At 34.4% G+C, this 15,130-nt stretch overlaps 2 protein-coding genes and 1 long non-coding RNA gene across 5 annotated transcripts; 2 read left to right on the forward strand and 1 right to left on the reverse strand.

The window, feature by feature from the left end:
• The first annotated feature begins 4,138 nt into the window (after nucleotides 1-4,138).
• LOC130433251 (zymogen granule membrane protein 16-like) lies at nucleotides 4,139-5,458 on the forward strand. Its single transcript, XM_056763035.1, has 4 exons — nucleotides 4,139-4,175; nucleotides 4,333-4,414; nucleotides 4,559-4,685; nucleotides 4,868-5,458. Exons 2-4 carry the CDS (start codon nucleotides 4,360-4,362, stop codon nucleotides 5,193-5,195), a joined length of 510 nt encoding a protein of 169 aa, XP_056619013.1. The 5' UTR covers nucleotides 4,139-4,175; nucleotides 4,333-4,359; the 3' UTR covers nucleotides 5,196-5,458.
• Nucleotides 5,459-6,085: 627 nt separating this feature from the next.
• Nucleotides 6,086-8,179, reverse strand: cmtm8b (CKLF-like MARVEL transmembrane domain containing 8b). Of its 2 annotated transcripts, none has more exons than XM_056763020.1 (4): nucleotides 7,862-8,179; nucleotides 6,814-6,987; nucleotides 6,530-6,649; nucleotides 6,086-6,319 (listed from the first exon to the last, which is right to left on the reverse strand). In XM_056763020.1, exons 1-4 carry the CDS (start codon nucleotides 8,003-8,005, stop codon nucleotides 6,305-6,307), a joined length of 453 nt encoding a protein of 150 aa, XP_056618998.1. In that variant the 5' UTR covers nucleotides 8,006-8,179; the 3' UTR covers nucleotides 6,086-6,304. The 2 variants fall into 2 exon arrangements, with proteins under 2 accessions (XP_056618998.1, XP_056618997.1); XM_056763019.1 differs by having other exon boundaries at nucleotides 6,086-6,353; nucleotides 7,862-8,176.
• Nucleotides 8,180-8,630: 451 nt separating this feature from the next.
• LOC130433429 (uncharacterized) lies at nucleotides 8,631-13,298 on the forward strand. 2 transcript variants are annotated; one of them, XR_008908574.1, is made up of 4 exons: nucleotides 8,631-8,862; nucleotides 12,675-12,724; nucleotides 12,859-12,913; nucleotides 12,989-13,298. It is a non-coding gene; the product is annotated as an uncharacterized LOC130433429 (long non-coding RNA). The 2 variants fall into 2 exon arrangements; XR_008908575.1 differs by lacking the exon at nucleotides 12,859-12,913.
• The last annotated feature ends 1,832 nt before the right edge of the window (nucleotides 13,299-15,130 follow it).

The following is a 15,130-nucleotide window of genomic DNA, read 5'->3' on the forward strand; positions in this document are numbered from 1 at the left end:
TTGGGCAGGAACGGTTTCCTCCAGCTTCTACTCGTCTGAGCCTATGAAGAGAAGAGAAGAATCCTGATTTATGACTCCCGACTCTGGAAACGTTGCTTTCCCTTCCTCTCGTCCCAGCGGCTTTTGTAGCCGCTCGAGAACTAGTCACCTGTGATGATGCCGATGAGCGGCAGGTGTGCCGCTCTGATTTCTCCCATCTCCATGGTGACGCTGATTGCGCCAGGGATGACTCGTCACAATGACTTTATCAGCGCCTCACATCATTGTGAAGGTATGGATTTAATCTTCTTTACAGTGTTGTTTCAGTTCATTGAGGTTTTGGTGAATTTGATGATGCGATTTTTTGATGCGTCCTGATGCCACATGCCAATCGGTTTGAGGTCTGGACTCGGTCTGTAGGTCTTAATAACCTAATTATGCTAATGTGCTTGAGATCATTTTTCTATTGCATGAATTCTATTGCATCCCAATTTCAGTCAAGCCTTAGCTCACATTTGACTTCATAACAATTTATTGTACAGAGGAGTACATGCAAACAGTAGTGAATGCAAACAAGCCCCAATTATAACCCCTCCATGTGCCTGAGAGAAGTGTTGGTGCTGTGTTTGGGTTTCACCATACATGGTGCTGTGTATTATGGCCAAACATCTCTATTTTGGTCTTTTCCAAATGATGGTTTGTACAGATCAGTTTATTAGTATTATCAGTTTGATCTGAACAAAGGAAAAACCTGAGAGAGTGCATACTTCATCATAACAACAATATCATGTCTCTCTCACACTAAACACGTGGGTCTGTCATGATTCTGCCACTAGACTAGAAAATCAAGACAAAAGGAGGCAGAATCATGACAGCTGTCCATTGGTGCAGCCGCCAAATTTAAACCTTTTGAAAAGAGTTTGGTTAGATTAACGCATTTGGCAGTGTCGGAATTAAGAGACCTCTTTTTGCTTTCTCTGACTATTTCTGCACCGCTTTTCCTTTTTTTGAGGTCCATTATCTAGCTTTGACTGACAAGTAGCCCGTTTTGCAATGGCACTCCAGTCTCCCTGTGATGACATGCATGACTGAACAGCCAACCCTGATCTCGTGACAAATGCTTACATTTATTATTAGTGTTATAATTATTATTGTAACCTAAGTGAGATTGTGCAAGCGATAAAAAACAGTCCTATAAATATTTTTTACACATTTAAATGTGTTAGAAAAATGGTTCTGATCGTGACGCTTTCGCGTCTGTTCCCCATCGATCGATTGACCTCGGTACACTTGGAATATTTTAACTTTTTAAACATTTTAACTTTTTCATATCTGTATCATGTGTTTTTTGTTTTTAAAAAAATAAAGGTGTTACAATTCTTTCTCAAAGTGCCTGAATATGCGTATATATGCGTTAATTCAGTAAGAGATCATATTTGTCTTTGAGGAAGGGACAAACAACATACGTATGTCCTATGGGTCTGAGGATATGTTGTTATATCCTTAGCAGCACGCAGCTCATCTACAGTACACTATATCCACAGCTTATTATACGCATATTGTAGGTTGGATACAAATCTGTACTGTGAGATGCATTGAACTTTTATTTGATGTCACACAGTCTACATTCTTAACTATTTACCATGCCTTAATATTCATTATTGACAAACAAATATACTGACACTATCACTCCAGTGATTAAGATTCACATATAATTCACATATTTACTTTACAGTCCAGGGTTGAGAGGTTTACTTTAAAAATGTATTCCGGTACAGTAATAAATTACTTGTAATGAGGAATGTAATAGTTTCACAACATAAACGGAATGTGTTCCGATTGCTTTTGGATTATTTTACAATCACATATGTAAATAACATGATTTAAAAAAGTATTTTCATAAACACAGTGCAACGGATAGTCAGACTCAAGACACAGACAGGTTAGGATCAAAGAGACTGGTTTATAAATGAACAGTGATAGAAGGTGAAAAATGCCAGATATGATGTCTTGAACTGGGATGGGGATGAAACATGGTGAGGAGTCTTTGATAAGCAGGGGTTGGGAGAGGTTGTTAAATGCACATTTCATTCATGAAATGAATGGTAAAGAAATTCAATCGATGCAATGAAAAATTGTAGATATGAAGAACTGCATGCAATTTATAGAACATTTTATACAGGTCTAGACTTCACTGTTTAAAGTGATTTGTCGTCTCAACAATCATATTGTATTATGTTAAGTAGCTGCTACTTAAAAATAAACAAATTTATACAATTTCTAGAATAACTTAAAATCCTTTGTTCATACAACACAAAAATATAAATTATAAGAAAAGTTTAAAAGTATGTATAAAGTTAAAACTAAAATTAAAATTAAGTAAACTTTACATACATTTCCAGTGCAATGAACTTAATATTATTAGTACAAATGCTTTGAGGAATACCCATAAGGCCTTGCCTTTGTTTGATTATTCATACTTTTTTAAATAAAAACTTTTGGGGCATTTATGTAGATGTTAATAAGATGTATAACAAACTTTAAGATTTATTTAGTATTATTGATGTTGTTTTGTAGTGAATAATCGTTTCCTGTGAAGTTACCATTCATGTGATTCCTGTTTGCTTTGGTAAGCATCGACCCTGTTCAACCCATCACATTTCTTACCACAATAAGGAAGACACACATAAGAAATGCAGTATGTTGTGTACTTCTGTGTAGAATCATTCAATGACTGACATCAAATCAGTCATCAATTACTTCAAAACTGTTATTATAATATACTTCACTAGGCTATCTGAACATTAAGGTAAATTAATGAAATATGTAAGTACACATGAGCCCACATGAGCACTGTACGTTGATTGAACTCAAGCTGCATACATTTTTAAGTAAAGAAGGTCTAGCTAAGTGATATATTTGTGTAAACGCAACAAAGATTATCTTGTTATTTTTACTTAGTTGAATTAAAAAAACGTTTTACTTAAAAAAACATGATGCAAAAATGGTGCACATATATTTTAAGTAACGTCAACATATCATTTTATACAGTGTTGGAAAGTCCTTTTAAAACCGGTGTGACTTGATCACATTTTTCCCACTCCTTCTTTTGTTCCATTTAATGCAGAGACAACACAAAGCAAATTAGCATCTGTCATTATATGTAGACAAGAATAAATTAAATTATTAAATGAATGGGTGTGTAAGTTTATTGTTTTCTTATAAGTGTGTGGGAAGATGATTTTTTTTATAATTAATGCATTGTTGTGCACCAAATGTCTTCTTTGGAACATTTTAAGAGCAAGTTCTTTAAAAAGGGCAACAAAAGGTTCTTCACATCAATGTCATAAGAACCATTTTTGGTTCCAAAGAACCATTTACTCAAAAGTTCTTAAAAAAGAAACAAATGAAATTTTGATGGTTTTTCTGATGTTTACGGTACTTCCTTGGATGGCAACGTGATTTTTAAGAGTGTGGCATGGCCTTTAAGAGTACAAAGCTGCAATCCACTTAAACCTCCTCAACAGATGATTTATATGACTTTCATTTTCGAACAAAACCCGAGAAAAATATAATTATGCAGCATAACAAAGAAGTTAAAAATAAAAACTCAACAGGGTCTCCATATGCGATCTGACATGCAAGGTGGGTGACATGCTCAGTTTAATTGCAACAGTGTCCAGTTTCTTTTTATAATAAAGAATATAATATATATTAGAATGGGTTTTAACCTGAGTTCCCAAATGAAAACAAGCACCAGACTAATGTGTCTTGAATATTTGTTTTAGTTATTGTTGCTAAAAGGTCTCAGTACTAAGGGAGCAAAATTAAATGCATGACACCTCTGACCCAAACTGTTATCTACCAGACAAGTCCCTTTTGACACTTTCTACTTAAAAAAGTAAATCTATTAAAATATGTTTTAATATAGGGTTAGAGTTAGTGGTAACTGCTGTTGGCAATATATTCTGGAGTGTGTCATAAACTGCAAACGTTTGAAATGCACAAGATATCCATGAATAAATGAAAAGGAAGTCTCAACTCAAAATACATTCCTTACCAGAAACACACGTTTCTTTTGTTCAAGTGTGAAAGACACACATCTTCTTAGTAAAAAAAAGAGGTTGGACCATCTGGCAAGTATAAATAAAGGTTTGAAGTTCGATCAACAGACCTGTTCACTCATCCTCCTGCAGGTAATGACATCATACTACATACACTTGCATTTTGAATACTTAGAGATTGGACATCTGTGGATACAGTATTACAATATTTATTTTATGAATCTATGTGAATTTTAATTCTTCATTAATCATTTGTAATTTTTTTTTTTTAATGGTTGTGGATTCTTAGAGTTAAGTGAAGACCTCATATTCCAAGATGATGTATGTTTTTGTGGTACTCGCTGTCCTTTGCACCATGGGCTGGACTATGCGTAAGTATTCTGCTGTGAAAAGAATGTGCTTGAATCTTAAACCATTCAGCCAATGCCAAAATTGTAACTACATAAAAATTGTCCGACTCTGTAAATCATCTTTGTAAAGTTTTGTTTTATGATAATTGTTAATGCCTTTTTCAGCTTTACCTGATTTTTACTCATACTCGTTGGCTGTTGGGGAGGGCACTGGATTTGAATTCTCTACTGCACATCCGGATCGGATAACTGGAGTGAAAGTTTATGAATACCCAGGCGCATACATCAATGGGTACGTTTCCCAGGAAAACATTCAACAGTTAGACCATGAACAATTAGTAGACTGATAGTTAACTGAGTAGATGATAGCAATAGAGTTAGAAACATCTAAACATATGAGCTAATTTCTCTTTATTTAATCAAATGCTATTCTTTCTGTTCTTACTTGACCATTGATGACTCGTGTCGTTTTAGGATTCAGCTAAAATACGGAAATAACTGGACTGAACTGGTTGGTGTAGATTATAATGGTAACCCAGAAGAGATGACACTCTTTGACAATGAATACTTCGTTCAGGTCTCTGGAAAGTATTACAGCACCTACATCTATGAGGTTATGTTTGTCACTAATCATGGGCGCTCTATTAAAGTCGGTCAACCGTATGGAGATTCATTTAACCTGTACCCAACCCATGATGGAAGTGAACTACGTTTCCTCAGTGGCCGACAGAATGGACATGCTCTCACTTCCCTTGGGGCTCACTGGGCTGTGTACCCTGACACAAGTACCGCCACACCTTAAATTTAAAGTCAGATACACTACAGTGGGTTTCTACACATAATTGTATAATTCCAGTTAACAAATAACCCACTTACCTAAGTAACGTTCTCAGAGGTGTTCTTTCGTTCCAGTTTAAATAACTGTTCTGTCTTAATCATGTTTATGTTTTCTTGTTTAAGCTTCTTTCATTATGATTATTTCTTAAATGGCATTGATCCTTTTATTGCAATGAGAAATGATAATGTACCATAAATGTGAATAAAATAGGCCAATATGTACCTGAATGCATTCTCATGTTTCTTTTACAATTTTCAAAATCCAAAGCTTTGTATAGAAAAAAGGAAGTATAAGAAATTCATGGAAGGGCAACTTAAAAAATAATAAATGTTAAAAAAACATCTTTCTCCACAGATAGTTTTCTTATTGTGATGGAAACACTGACTGCACAGTCAAACCCCCTGAACGCATAGTAGACAATCATATCAAGTGAATAAAAAGATAAACTTTAAGATTTTCAGATTGCAGGACTGGGAACAAACCTTTAAGAAATTATTCAAGAAATTATTCAAGTAATAATAATCAAGTCTTTCAGAAGGATATCTATCTGAAACACATTAACCTCTTAAAAGTATAATTTGCCAAACAGAAAAACAAAACTTTCTCAAAGCCCTGATCTACAAGATTCAGAGCAAACTGTGTGAATTAAGTGGTTTAGCTGACAACTGTTGGCGTAGATGTTCTAGACTGTGAATCAAATGATGATAAAATTAATACCAAAACATCTTTAGTGGATCCATTGTTAAGAGTCTAAATATTTTCATATTAAGATGAAAATAAGGTTCAACTTTAATATTAAGTACATAAACGGTGGCAGAATGCTGTGATTTTGAGTATTGATCATTGAATAACGATTTCGTATAAAAGGTGATTTATTTTTATTGATTTACAAAAATAAATAGTGTTATTTCAAACACAACAGTTTTTAATGATTAGAACAATGCTACAGTCACAGCAAAATGTTGTCTATGAAATATAGGGTTAATTGTTTATTTATGATCCCATTTATTCACACTCCCTTTGTCTTCTCTTGACCTACATGTCTTCACTTTTTGATCTCCATGATTTGAGAATCACGACTGTACTTCCTGCATAACACAACATAGCCAATGAAGCAAATATCTGAAAAAAAACAACTTGTTATTAAAATAATAAAACCGTTTAAAAAAATTATAACGTGAAGATGGTAAAGTAAAAAACTTTGTTTTGTAGCAGTTGCACATTGTGCAAGACTTTGAAGCAAGTTCTATAGAAAAAAGGGCTATTGCTAATTTAGTCAGGACATTTGTTTCTCTTACCGTTGATGCCACCCAGCTAATGAAATAGTAGCGCCCCCTGTTGGCTAAATTTAACGATACAGCACCAATAACGGTTGCTGTCAGGTACAGGACCGAGGCGCTGCCATTAAAACATAATCCCTGTGAATAAAAAAATAAGAATACATAGCCTAGAGAAAACAACACGAGCCATAAAAAATAAAACCAAGTTAACATGCATTTTACATATATTTTATATGAACTCTTATTTGTGTGGTTTAGTTAAACGGAGTTCAATAAATGCTTTATTTTTTCAATCAACTTACCAGGGTTTTCCACGGGATCTGAGGAATCCTGGTTTGGGTCATGGTCAGGTATAGGAGAAAAAGAATGACGGTAAAAACCCAGTAGAAAACGGACACGAACATCACCCATCCCAGCGCAGGCGCGTGGAGGTAGTCTGTCCCACCGATCAGAGTCCACACCAGTAGTCCAAACACCTAATGTTGAAAAAGAGAGCACAGGCACCTTAAAAAGAATAAGTACTGTTCAAAAATAAAATGTATTTTAAGGATCACATGGGTATATTCACAAATATTTGAGGCTGTGTAAAAAAGATGCAGGAAAAATACAACAACACCATACTATTCTCCAGAGCATTTCCACCCTCCCTTCCTGTTTCATACCACAAAGAATTTGTCACTGTGTGCTTGATATTACAGGAAAAGTGATTTTGCGTCTAGAATACAGAGCTGGCTGTAGATTACACCAGGAAATGAACTGCTTGGATTTGACTCAGAGAGCGTGTGGTGGACGGAAGAAGAACAATACAAGCCGAAAGGAAGAGTTTGTTACCCAACTATTTTGTTTGGTCCTTTTCCTCTCTTTCCCTAGAGCACACATCTTTATCATTGACAAAAACATCCACATGTTGTTTTTCATATTCAGCATACTGCAGCACATAGGCTAATAAACAGATGTTAAGTGTTTAATGGCAATAAAACATTTCAAACCAAAACCAGTTGAGTGTTGCAGGCATGATTTTAAAATAACAGCATTCATTTAATTATATATTATTACAAATACCATTATAAGCCATCAGCTGTTTACAATTAAAACAATTATAATGTCCCTTTAGGTTAGTCTTATCCGCCAGATCCCACCAATAGAACAAAACACACCAGACACCCTAATAGTCTCCATTCCAAGCAATACAATTCCAGTTCCAGTTACCATTAAATACATTCGAATTTGTCATTGTTTCAATTTTTCATTAGAGAAAAGCTTGAAATCAACAAGAACATTTTTCTTAATCGTGTGCTTTTATTTGTTTAATTAAAGTAATTGTAATTAAATAACAGAACACATACTTACGATTTCTCCCGTCATACACACACCAGCAGCAGAGCGAATAAAGTTTCCATCATAAGTTAAAGTGGAGTTCGTCAGACCCAGACTCTCTATATTGGAGTTAGTGCTGGACCGGTCAGTACGGCTGATATCGGAATCGACGTCCATTCTATCGGAACTACTAAAAACTGAAAGTAACGGGAGATGATCTCTGCTAGACGAAATCAATCATAGGCTACTATGACGAAGGCTTGATTCATAATATTCACCAGAGTCCTCTATTTTATCAAGCGACTTCCCATGGCGTGTTTAATATTCATGAGCCTTTGAACTGTCTATCGGTCAAACGCAGATCGGTTCATAGTAAAGCCGCTGAAAATCAGAGTTACGACACTCGCATAGACGTATGTTGGAAGAATGAAATGCGGAAGTAACGCTTGTCATGGATTGTCAAACACTGAACTGAAACCCATTCATTGTCCGAAACGCATTCCTGTAAAGATGTTTATACATTTGAACGAGTTGGTGGACACACCTTGTATTCATAGAACTTATATTCATATATATTCATATTACTCCCCAAACAAAATGCTGCTATAAATGTAGTCAACGTAGTATTCATTGTACACAATTTGTTAATATGTTTAGTAATAATTATGCAAATACAGTTGCTGCTATACTCTCCCTCAAATCCATTTAAATAGGTTGAGAGCACGGATTTGTTTGGAGCTATTGAGGGCTCCATGAATCACGTGACCACACGGCGGCGAGCTCGAGTGTCGTAACTCTCACATTTAACGGCTCTTCGAACACGCCTGTTAACGTTTTAAGATTAAAGACAAACGACTTCGCCATAGTATGATTCTAAACTTCACTTCACCTGAAAGAATATCTAATTATTCTTCATGAAAACACTTTATTCTCAGATAAGGCATGAACCGACATCGTTATATCGGCATCTTTTTGTGCGTAGGCCTGTATCTTTGAAAGTGAAGACAATCGACAAACCAAAAAGACAAACACAGGTATGAATTCAACTCATCTTAGAACACGCTTTTGGTGTCCATAAGTTTAGCTTACTTTTTCATAAACACAACACATTTTAACATTACAATAACATGAACCATTACCATTAGAAGTTAATTCTTCATGCGGTTCTGGCCTTATTTCTGGAGGATTTAATGGTTTCAACAATTTGCTGAAACATTCGTACTGGTTAGAGACCCACATAGACCATAATAGCAATACAGTTGCCATTATTATCACTGACTTCTATCTATATTTTTACGTGATATTGCGACACTAAGAATTGTATTGCCTCTTGTAAAATAAATGGCTTGGGATGCATTAAGAGGATGACCTCTTAATGAATCAATGACCGTTATTCTCTTTTGTCATTACTACAGTTTGTCACAAGAGGGCAGCAAATCCACAGGGATTTCTCAAACTGTAGCATTGAAAGCCAGTTCTTTCAGTGTACTGACAGCAGATTTCGTCTGAATGTGTTGAATATGACCCCAAGTGTTGTACTGTCCATCATTTTGTGGAAATATCTTATGCAAATATTTCCTTCTGCCGAGACTATCAAATGTTATAGCTATAGTCTCTCAATTTTTTTGCAATTTAATCACATTTGCATGCAGATATTGTCATCTTTCTCAATGTTTGCTATTTGAACCATTAAATATATCTGAATTAAATTGATAAAGAAATCAAACAAACAAACAGACGGATTAAATACGTTAGAATATAATCACCTTTCACCTATTTTATGTGCTGGTAGACCCCATCCTTTCTGTTAGTGCTACATCAAAGGATTGCTCTCACTTTGTTGATCTGATTTTTTATTTATGACTAAACAAACCTGAAAATGCCATAAAAGCATTTGCCCAGCTGTGTGACTCACTGCTACCAATTCAGTCATGCATGTAACATGCAGGATCAGTGAATAAATCTTAAACAACTGAACATGGACTGAGCAGCAATATTGTTAATACATACAGTATGGTCATTACAAATCTGTGAAGAAATGTATTTATTATTTAAGAGTTATTCAAGATTCAATTAATAATTGAATTAAATGGATATATTAAATAAAATAATAAATCCATGCGGAAAGACATTTATTCCCCCTCCCCCATAATGACCATTAGTTCATTTAAATGCTATATTTGTTTATACATGGTACTTGCATTTAGCATTTGTTATTCATTCTTACAGAATTTTAGAACCACATTGCATTTGTTTGAATAAGACTGATAAACATTCTTGGTGAAAAATCCTTGCAAAAAGCTGTTCATCGTTTAACACACTGCATGGGGTCTATTTGTCTGTAACCTTTGTTAGTTGTTGTTCACAGTGGTTGCCATGTAGTCTGTTGTAAAGGTTACGCTTTTAATAAATATACACAGTTTCAGAGAATGTAATTAAGTAATCTCAGGAGGAGGCGTGCTGTGACACACTGGAATAATGCTTCACTGGCAGCAAGTTAAAGACTTGAACATTTTCAACTGTTCAATAAAAATTGTCATTATTAATGTTTTAATGTAAAAACATGAACGGATAAGGCTACACCGTACGCATCATTAGGTGTACAAATCAAATTACTGTGACTATCCAAAACTGGGACTATATAGGGTGCTGTAAATTGCTTCATTTATTTTGATGAAATAAAATAATGCAAAACATATATTGTGACTTATTGATCACATATTTTTTAGAGTACAACCATAAACACAAATGTCTTAAAACAATTGGTAACACTTTCCTTGAAGCATGTGTGTATAATGCATTATGGAAGTAGTTTTAAAGCATTGTTATGAACCTTTTAATGCATTATAATATCTTATAAATAATTGTTATTACAGTTAATACATTATAAGACTGAGCAATTCATTGTTACACTTTTACACTGTCACATTTTAAATTGGTTATAATTCTTTACAACTAAATATAATTCATTACAACACAAATTATAAAGAATTATAATGAAATTTACCCTTGAATAACTCTTTATAATCGATAACATACATGCTTCAAGGAAAGTGTTACCAAACAATTTTAATTAAATTAATAGCATATTGAGAAAATCACTATTTTTTAAACTGTCTTATATATAAATTAAATACAAATCTTTCATGAACTTCTATCATCTTGGCTAACTTGAGAAGAATCTAAGCCTGGTTCCTGTTTGTTTCATGCATCAGAATGTGAGGTCAAAAGTTCAATGTCACATACTTTCACTTTGTAATTTAATTGTAGCTAATGGCAAAGTCAGAGTGCTGAATTACAGCTGCATATATCATTAATCGACTCTTATAATGTTGCTCTGGTCATTACTATTATTCACCCACTATTATTAAGATTTATATAATTACTATAGTTTTGGGGGAAATTATTTATAACAATAATGATTTAAATAAAAATAATAAAAATAATATTTATGAACGATTTCACATTTTATTGTAACAATTTTTAAAAACAAGCTCATTTTCAACTTGCAACAGTGCAAAGATAATATTCACTTTGAATAAAAAAGGAAATATAGACCAAAACAAGAAAGTATTCTCTGTGAAGTAATTATCAATAATCAAAGGGCTTATCTTCTCATTCTTTAGCTTTGCGTATGAATGCTTCATGCTCAAGAGACCAAACAGATAAATAAACCTAATAATGCAGGGATTGTTACTAAGATTATAGCAAAAACAGTCAATCAGACTGTAATGAGTCTTTAAATCAACAGAATTCTCTCATCCTGTGGGAGTTGTTTACAGAAGTCAATACCAAAACTTCATGTCTGAACCCTTAATAAGATATGTGTAGTATCTCTGTATTAAAAAGATTATAATCCTCAAATGAGATGGTTAGGCTTTAGGTGTTTCTAGGTTCGGTAGTTTCCAGAATTCAATAAATTGTAATCTCAAAAAATGATGAAAGACAATTGGATTTCAGGCAAAATATTTCAGGGAAGATTCTTTGTACTAACCATGTGTATAAGCATATTCTCATAATTTGCACTAAACATAATATAAACGTGTTACAAATATTTTTTTAAACAGTGGTGATGATAACAAAACATTAAAATTATGTAAGAGATAATGTGGGAAAATAAACCTCTCCATTGCTGTTCCCTTATTACACGGCTACTTGCCATATAAGAATATTTTTGGACACAAAATATTGGTTTGAAATATATTATTAGCTCATTTGTAACAAACCTGCCATAAGATTTTTTTTTTTTAAACAGTTTTGTTCTCGTCCTTTAGCCAAGACACATCATTCAGACATTTGGTTTAATCATTTGTAAATCTCATTGTACAATGTCAGGCATATTTACATTTCATTTATTTTAAATTAATTATTTTAAAGGCCGAGACGACTCACAGTTCCCAGATTACCCTGTGTTTTATGACTGGCCAATCAGAATCAAGTAATTTATAGCGTTGTGTAATACAGTAATCCTAGCTAAAACAATCAGATATTCTCTGTGATGGTGTTTTATCAAATAAACTCTACATTCATTCACTATCCTTTCACTTTTAATCACAGATCTATCCCTTAATACCAAGCCAAAGAGATTGTTCTGTTGCTATTGATCTGTTGTTGTCACAGGGTGAAGAAAGGTCAAAGGTTAAAAGAGGGCTGTGATAATCCTGGCACTGTTGCAATTAAGCATTACAGGACAAACAATCTGTGACTTCAGACAAAGTTTTAGAAATGTTAAACTTTCAGTATAAACTTTAAAAGAGTGTGAAACTCAAAAATTTAAAAAAAGTCTTCATCAAGTATTGATAGGGTAAGAATGTCCCTCTGTCGCTCACTTTCTCTTTTACCCCAGTCCTAATGATGACCCATGAGGACGGCAACATCCGAGATGGAGTCCTACAGGTAGATGAAAATCACTACTGTCCTTTTCACTTTTCAACCATGAAATGGTTATCGCGCCATTATAAAATCCTTGAAGCAAAACTGAAAAGGAAATTAAACTGTCTGAATTATCTTTCTTTAAATCATGAATGAAGAATCTTTCATGGTCTCTAGAGCAAGAAGAAGTGTGTTTGAAGAAAGAGGGGGATGGTGAGCCCGCATTAAGACATTCTCATCCCTGATGAACCTCTCCGCTGCCTTTTATTTTCTCTTCTCTTCACCCAGGCTCCAGCACGGCAGTAAGCCGCTTGGAGAATCATTGAAAGGGTGAACGAAGAGCCAACACCGAGGGATTAATTATTTCGATGTCTAGGACCGGCCTAGATTTACCAAACCACTCAGAGACACAAGAAAATCCTCTCACCTTTGTATGAGAACAACATACATGCAAACATTTCAATCCAATGTCCAGAGAGGAGCAGAGGATCATGGGAACAGACATTGAGTGTTTAAGTCAGGGCAAGGCGCTGTGGTCAGTTTACAGTATTTCTGCTTAGCCTTGAAACTGAATAATATAATCAATGGTACTGTTTGAATGAGGAACACAAGAGGACTAAAAAATCCATTCTGACCACAAACTGACCACTGATGTCAAATAAACACAGGTGATGTAGTTTAATCAAAGTGAGTTTGCACTCAAACAAAACAAACAATGACTAACTGCATTTCTGAAACTGCAGGATATTTCAAACCTCAGCACAGAAAATGACTTAGGAACGGCACACTTTTAATCTTAATTAATCCTTTAAATGTTTTAATATTACTAAACGATTAGAAAAATTAGTTTTAAGGTAACTTCATTCAGAGGGTTTCAGGTGGGACCTATCCAAAGTCCAAGTTGTATGATACAGAGCATAACTCTACCTGCTCTGATTTGAAAAAGGACATATCTGCATAATATATATGTATATATATATATTACTGTATATATTAGTGCCACTACAGATGATTATCTTTTGTTTTATTTAATCTAAATTATGTGATTTCAGAGATTATAACAGAATAACAAAATAACACTGAGCTTTCATTTACCCAAGTGGGCAGACATTTGCATGTTGACTTAATATGTAATTTAATTTTTGTAGTGCAAGACAGCACGCAATTTTTAAACCTGCATTTAATTTACTTTCTATTTTATACAGTTCTGTGAAATTCCACAAGCAATGTTAACATTTTAGAAGTTCTACTAAAGAAAAGTAAGACTACTAAACAAAAACAACTATTTTAATAATTCTCACTGAATATCGTACATACATAAACTATGATATGCTGTAAAAAATGCCAACTCAACGACTTTTGGCAACTCAATGAGAAATTCATTAAATTAACTAATATTTTTAAATTGAATTAACTCAAAATGAAGCAGGTTTTTTTTAAGCTCAACCAACAATAAAAAAAACTAATATTTTTTTACAGTGTGTGTAAAGACAAAAAGAGGTATTTATTTTAAAACTTCGTCTACATTATCCTCTACACATCATGGTCAAAACATTCCTGGTACTCTCTCTGATTTGAGTGTCAGTGATGTGTCTGTGTGGAAGTCAGGGCCCTCGGTTGGGGCCCGTTTCACAGTGCTAATGTATTTCACCCAACCCAGTATGATCCACATCGCCGCAGGTAATCCATGTCAGCTGCCTCATTTATACTGGCCTGATGCTGAGGACCAATCAAAACACTACATTCATGCTGTTAAACTGCACCCTGACATGCCAAAGTAACCACTTTTAATAACATGCCTTATTTTTTTCCGTTTAAAAGATCAGGTAACCTCTATATACTGATCATGCATGCATGCTGATCAGAATTGTTCCAGCTGCAATGTGAGGTGGAATAGAGAAGCGAGCTTTTTCATGACAACATTCATTATATATATACACAGTGTGCATCATTATAACATTCTGGTGGAGCGGTGTGCAAGAAAAATATGCAAAAAGAAGATCTTTGTGGATACACAGATGTTTGTTATGTATATGTGTGTAACATTTGCCATGATATTATTATAAGGATGCTTTATGTGTCTATTAATTATTTGAACTGCAAGTATGTAACTGCCATGATGACTTTTAAGTTTGTGTGTGTATTAGTGTGTGTGTGTCTATTTTGACACCGCCCTCTTCCCAGCCTCTGCCCTGCTGTGCACTCAGAGCACAAATCTATTCTCCTAAATGCCTCCCTACAGCCAGAACACACACAGACACACATTCACACACACACACTTCCACCCTCCTCCACAGTCACTTGTCAGCTAAACCAGATGTTGTCTCATAATTGGCTGATGTGGGCACCCGCAAAAGCAAAGACCTTATTACACACACATAAACAAACACACACACACACACACACACACACACATACAAGCTCACCTCC

This window comes from Triplophysa dalaica, chromosome 12 (assembly GCF_015846415.1).
Source record: "Triplophysa dalaica isolate WHDGS20190420 chromosome 12, ASM1584641v1, whole genome shotgun sequence".
NCBI classification, from domain to species: Eukaryota; Metazoa; Chordata; class Actinopteri; order Cypriniformes; family Nemacheilidae; genus Triplophysa; species Triplophysa dalaica.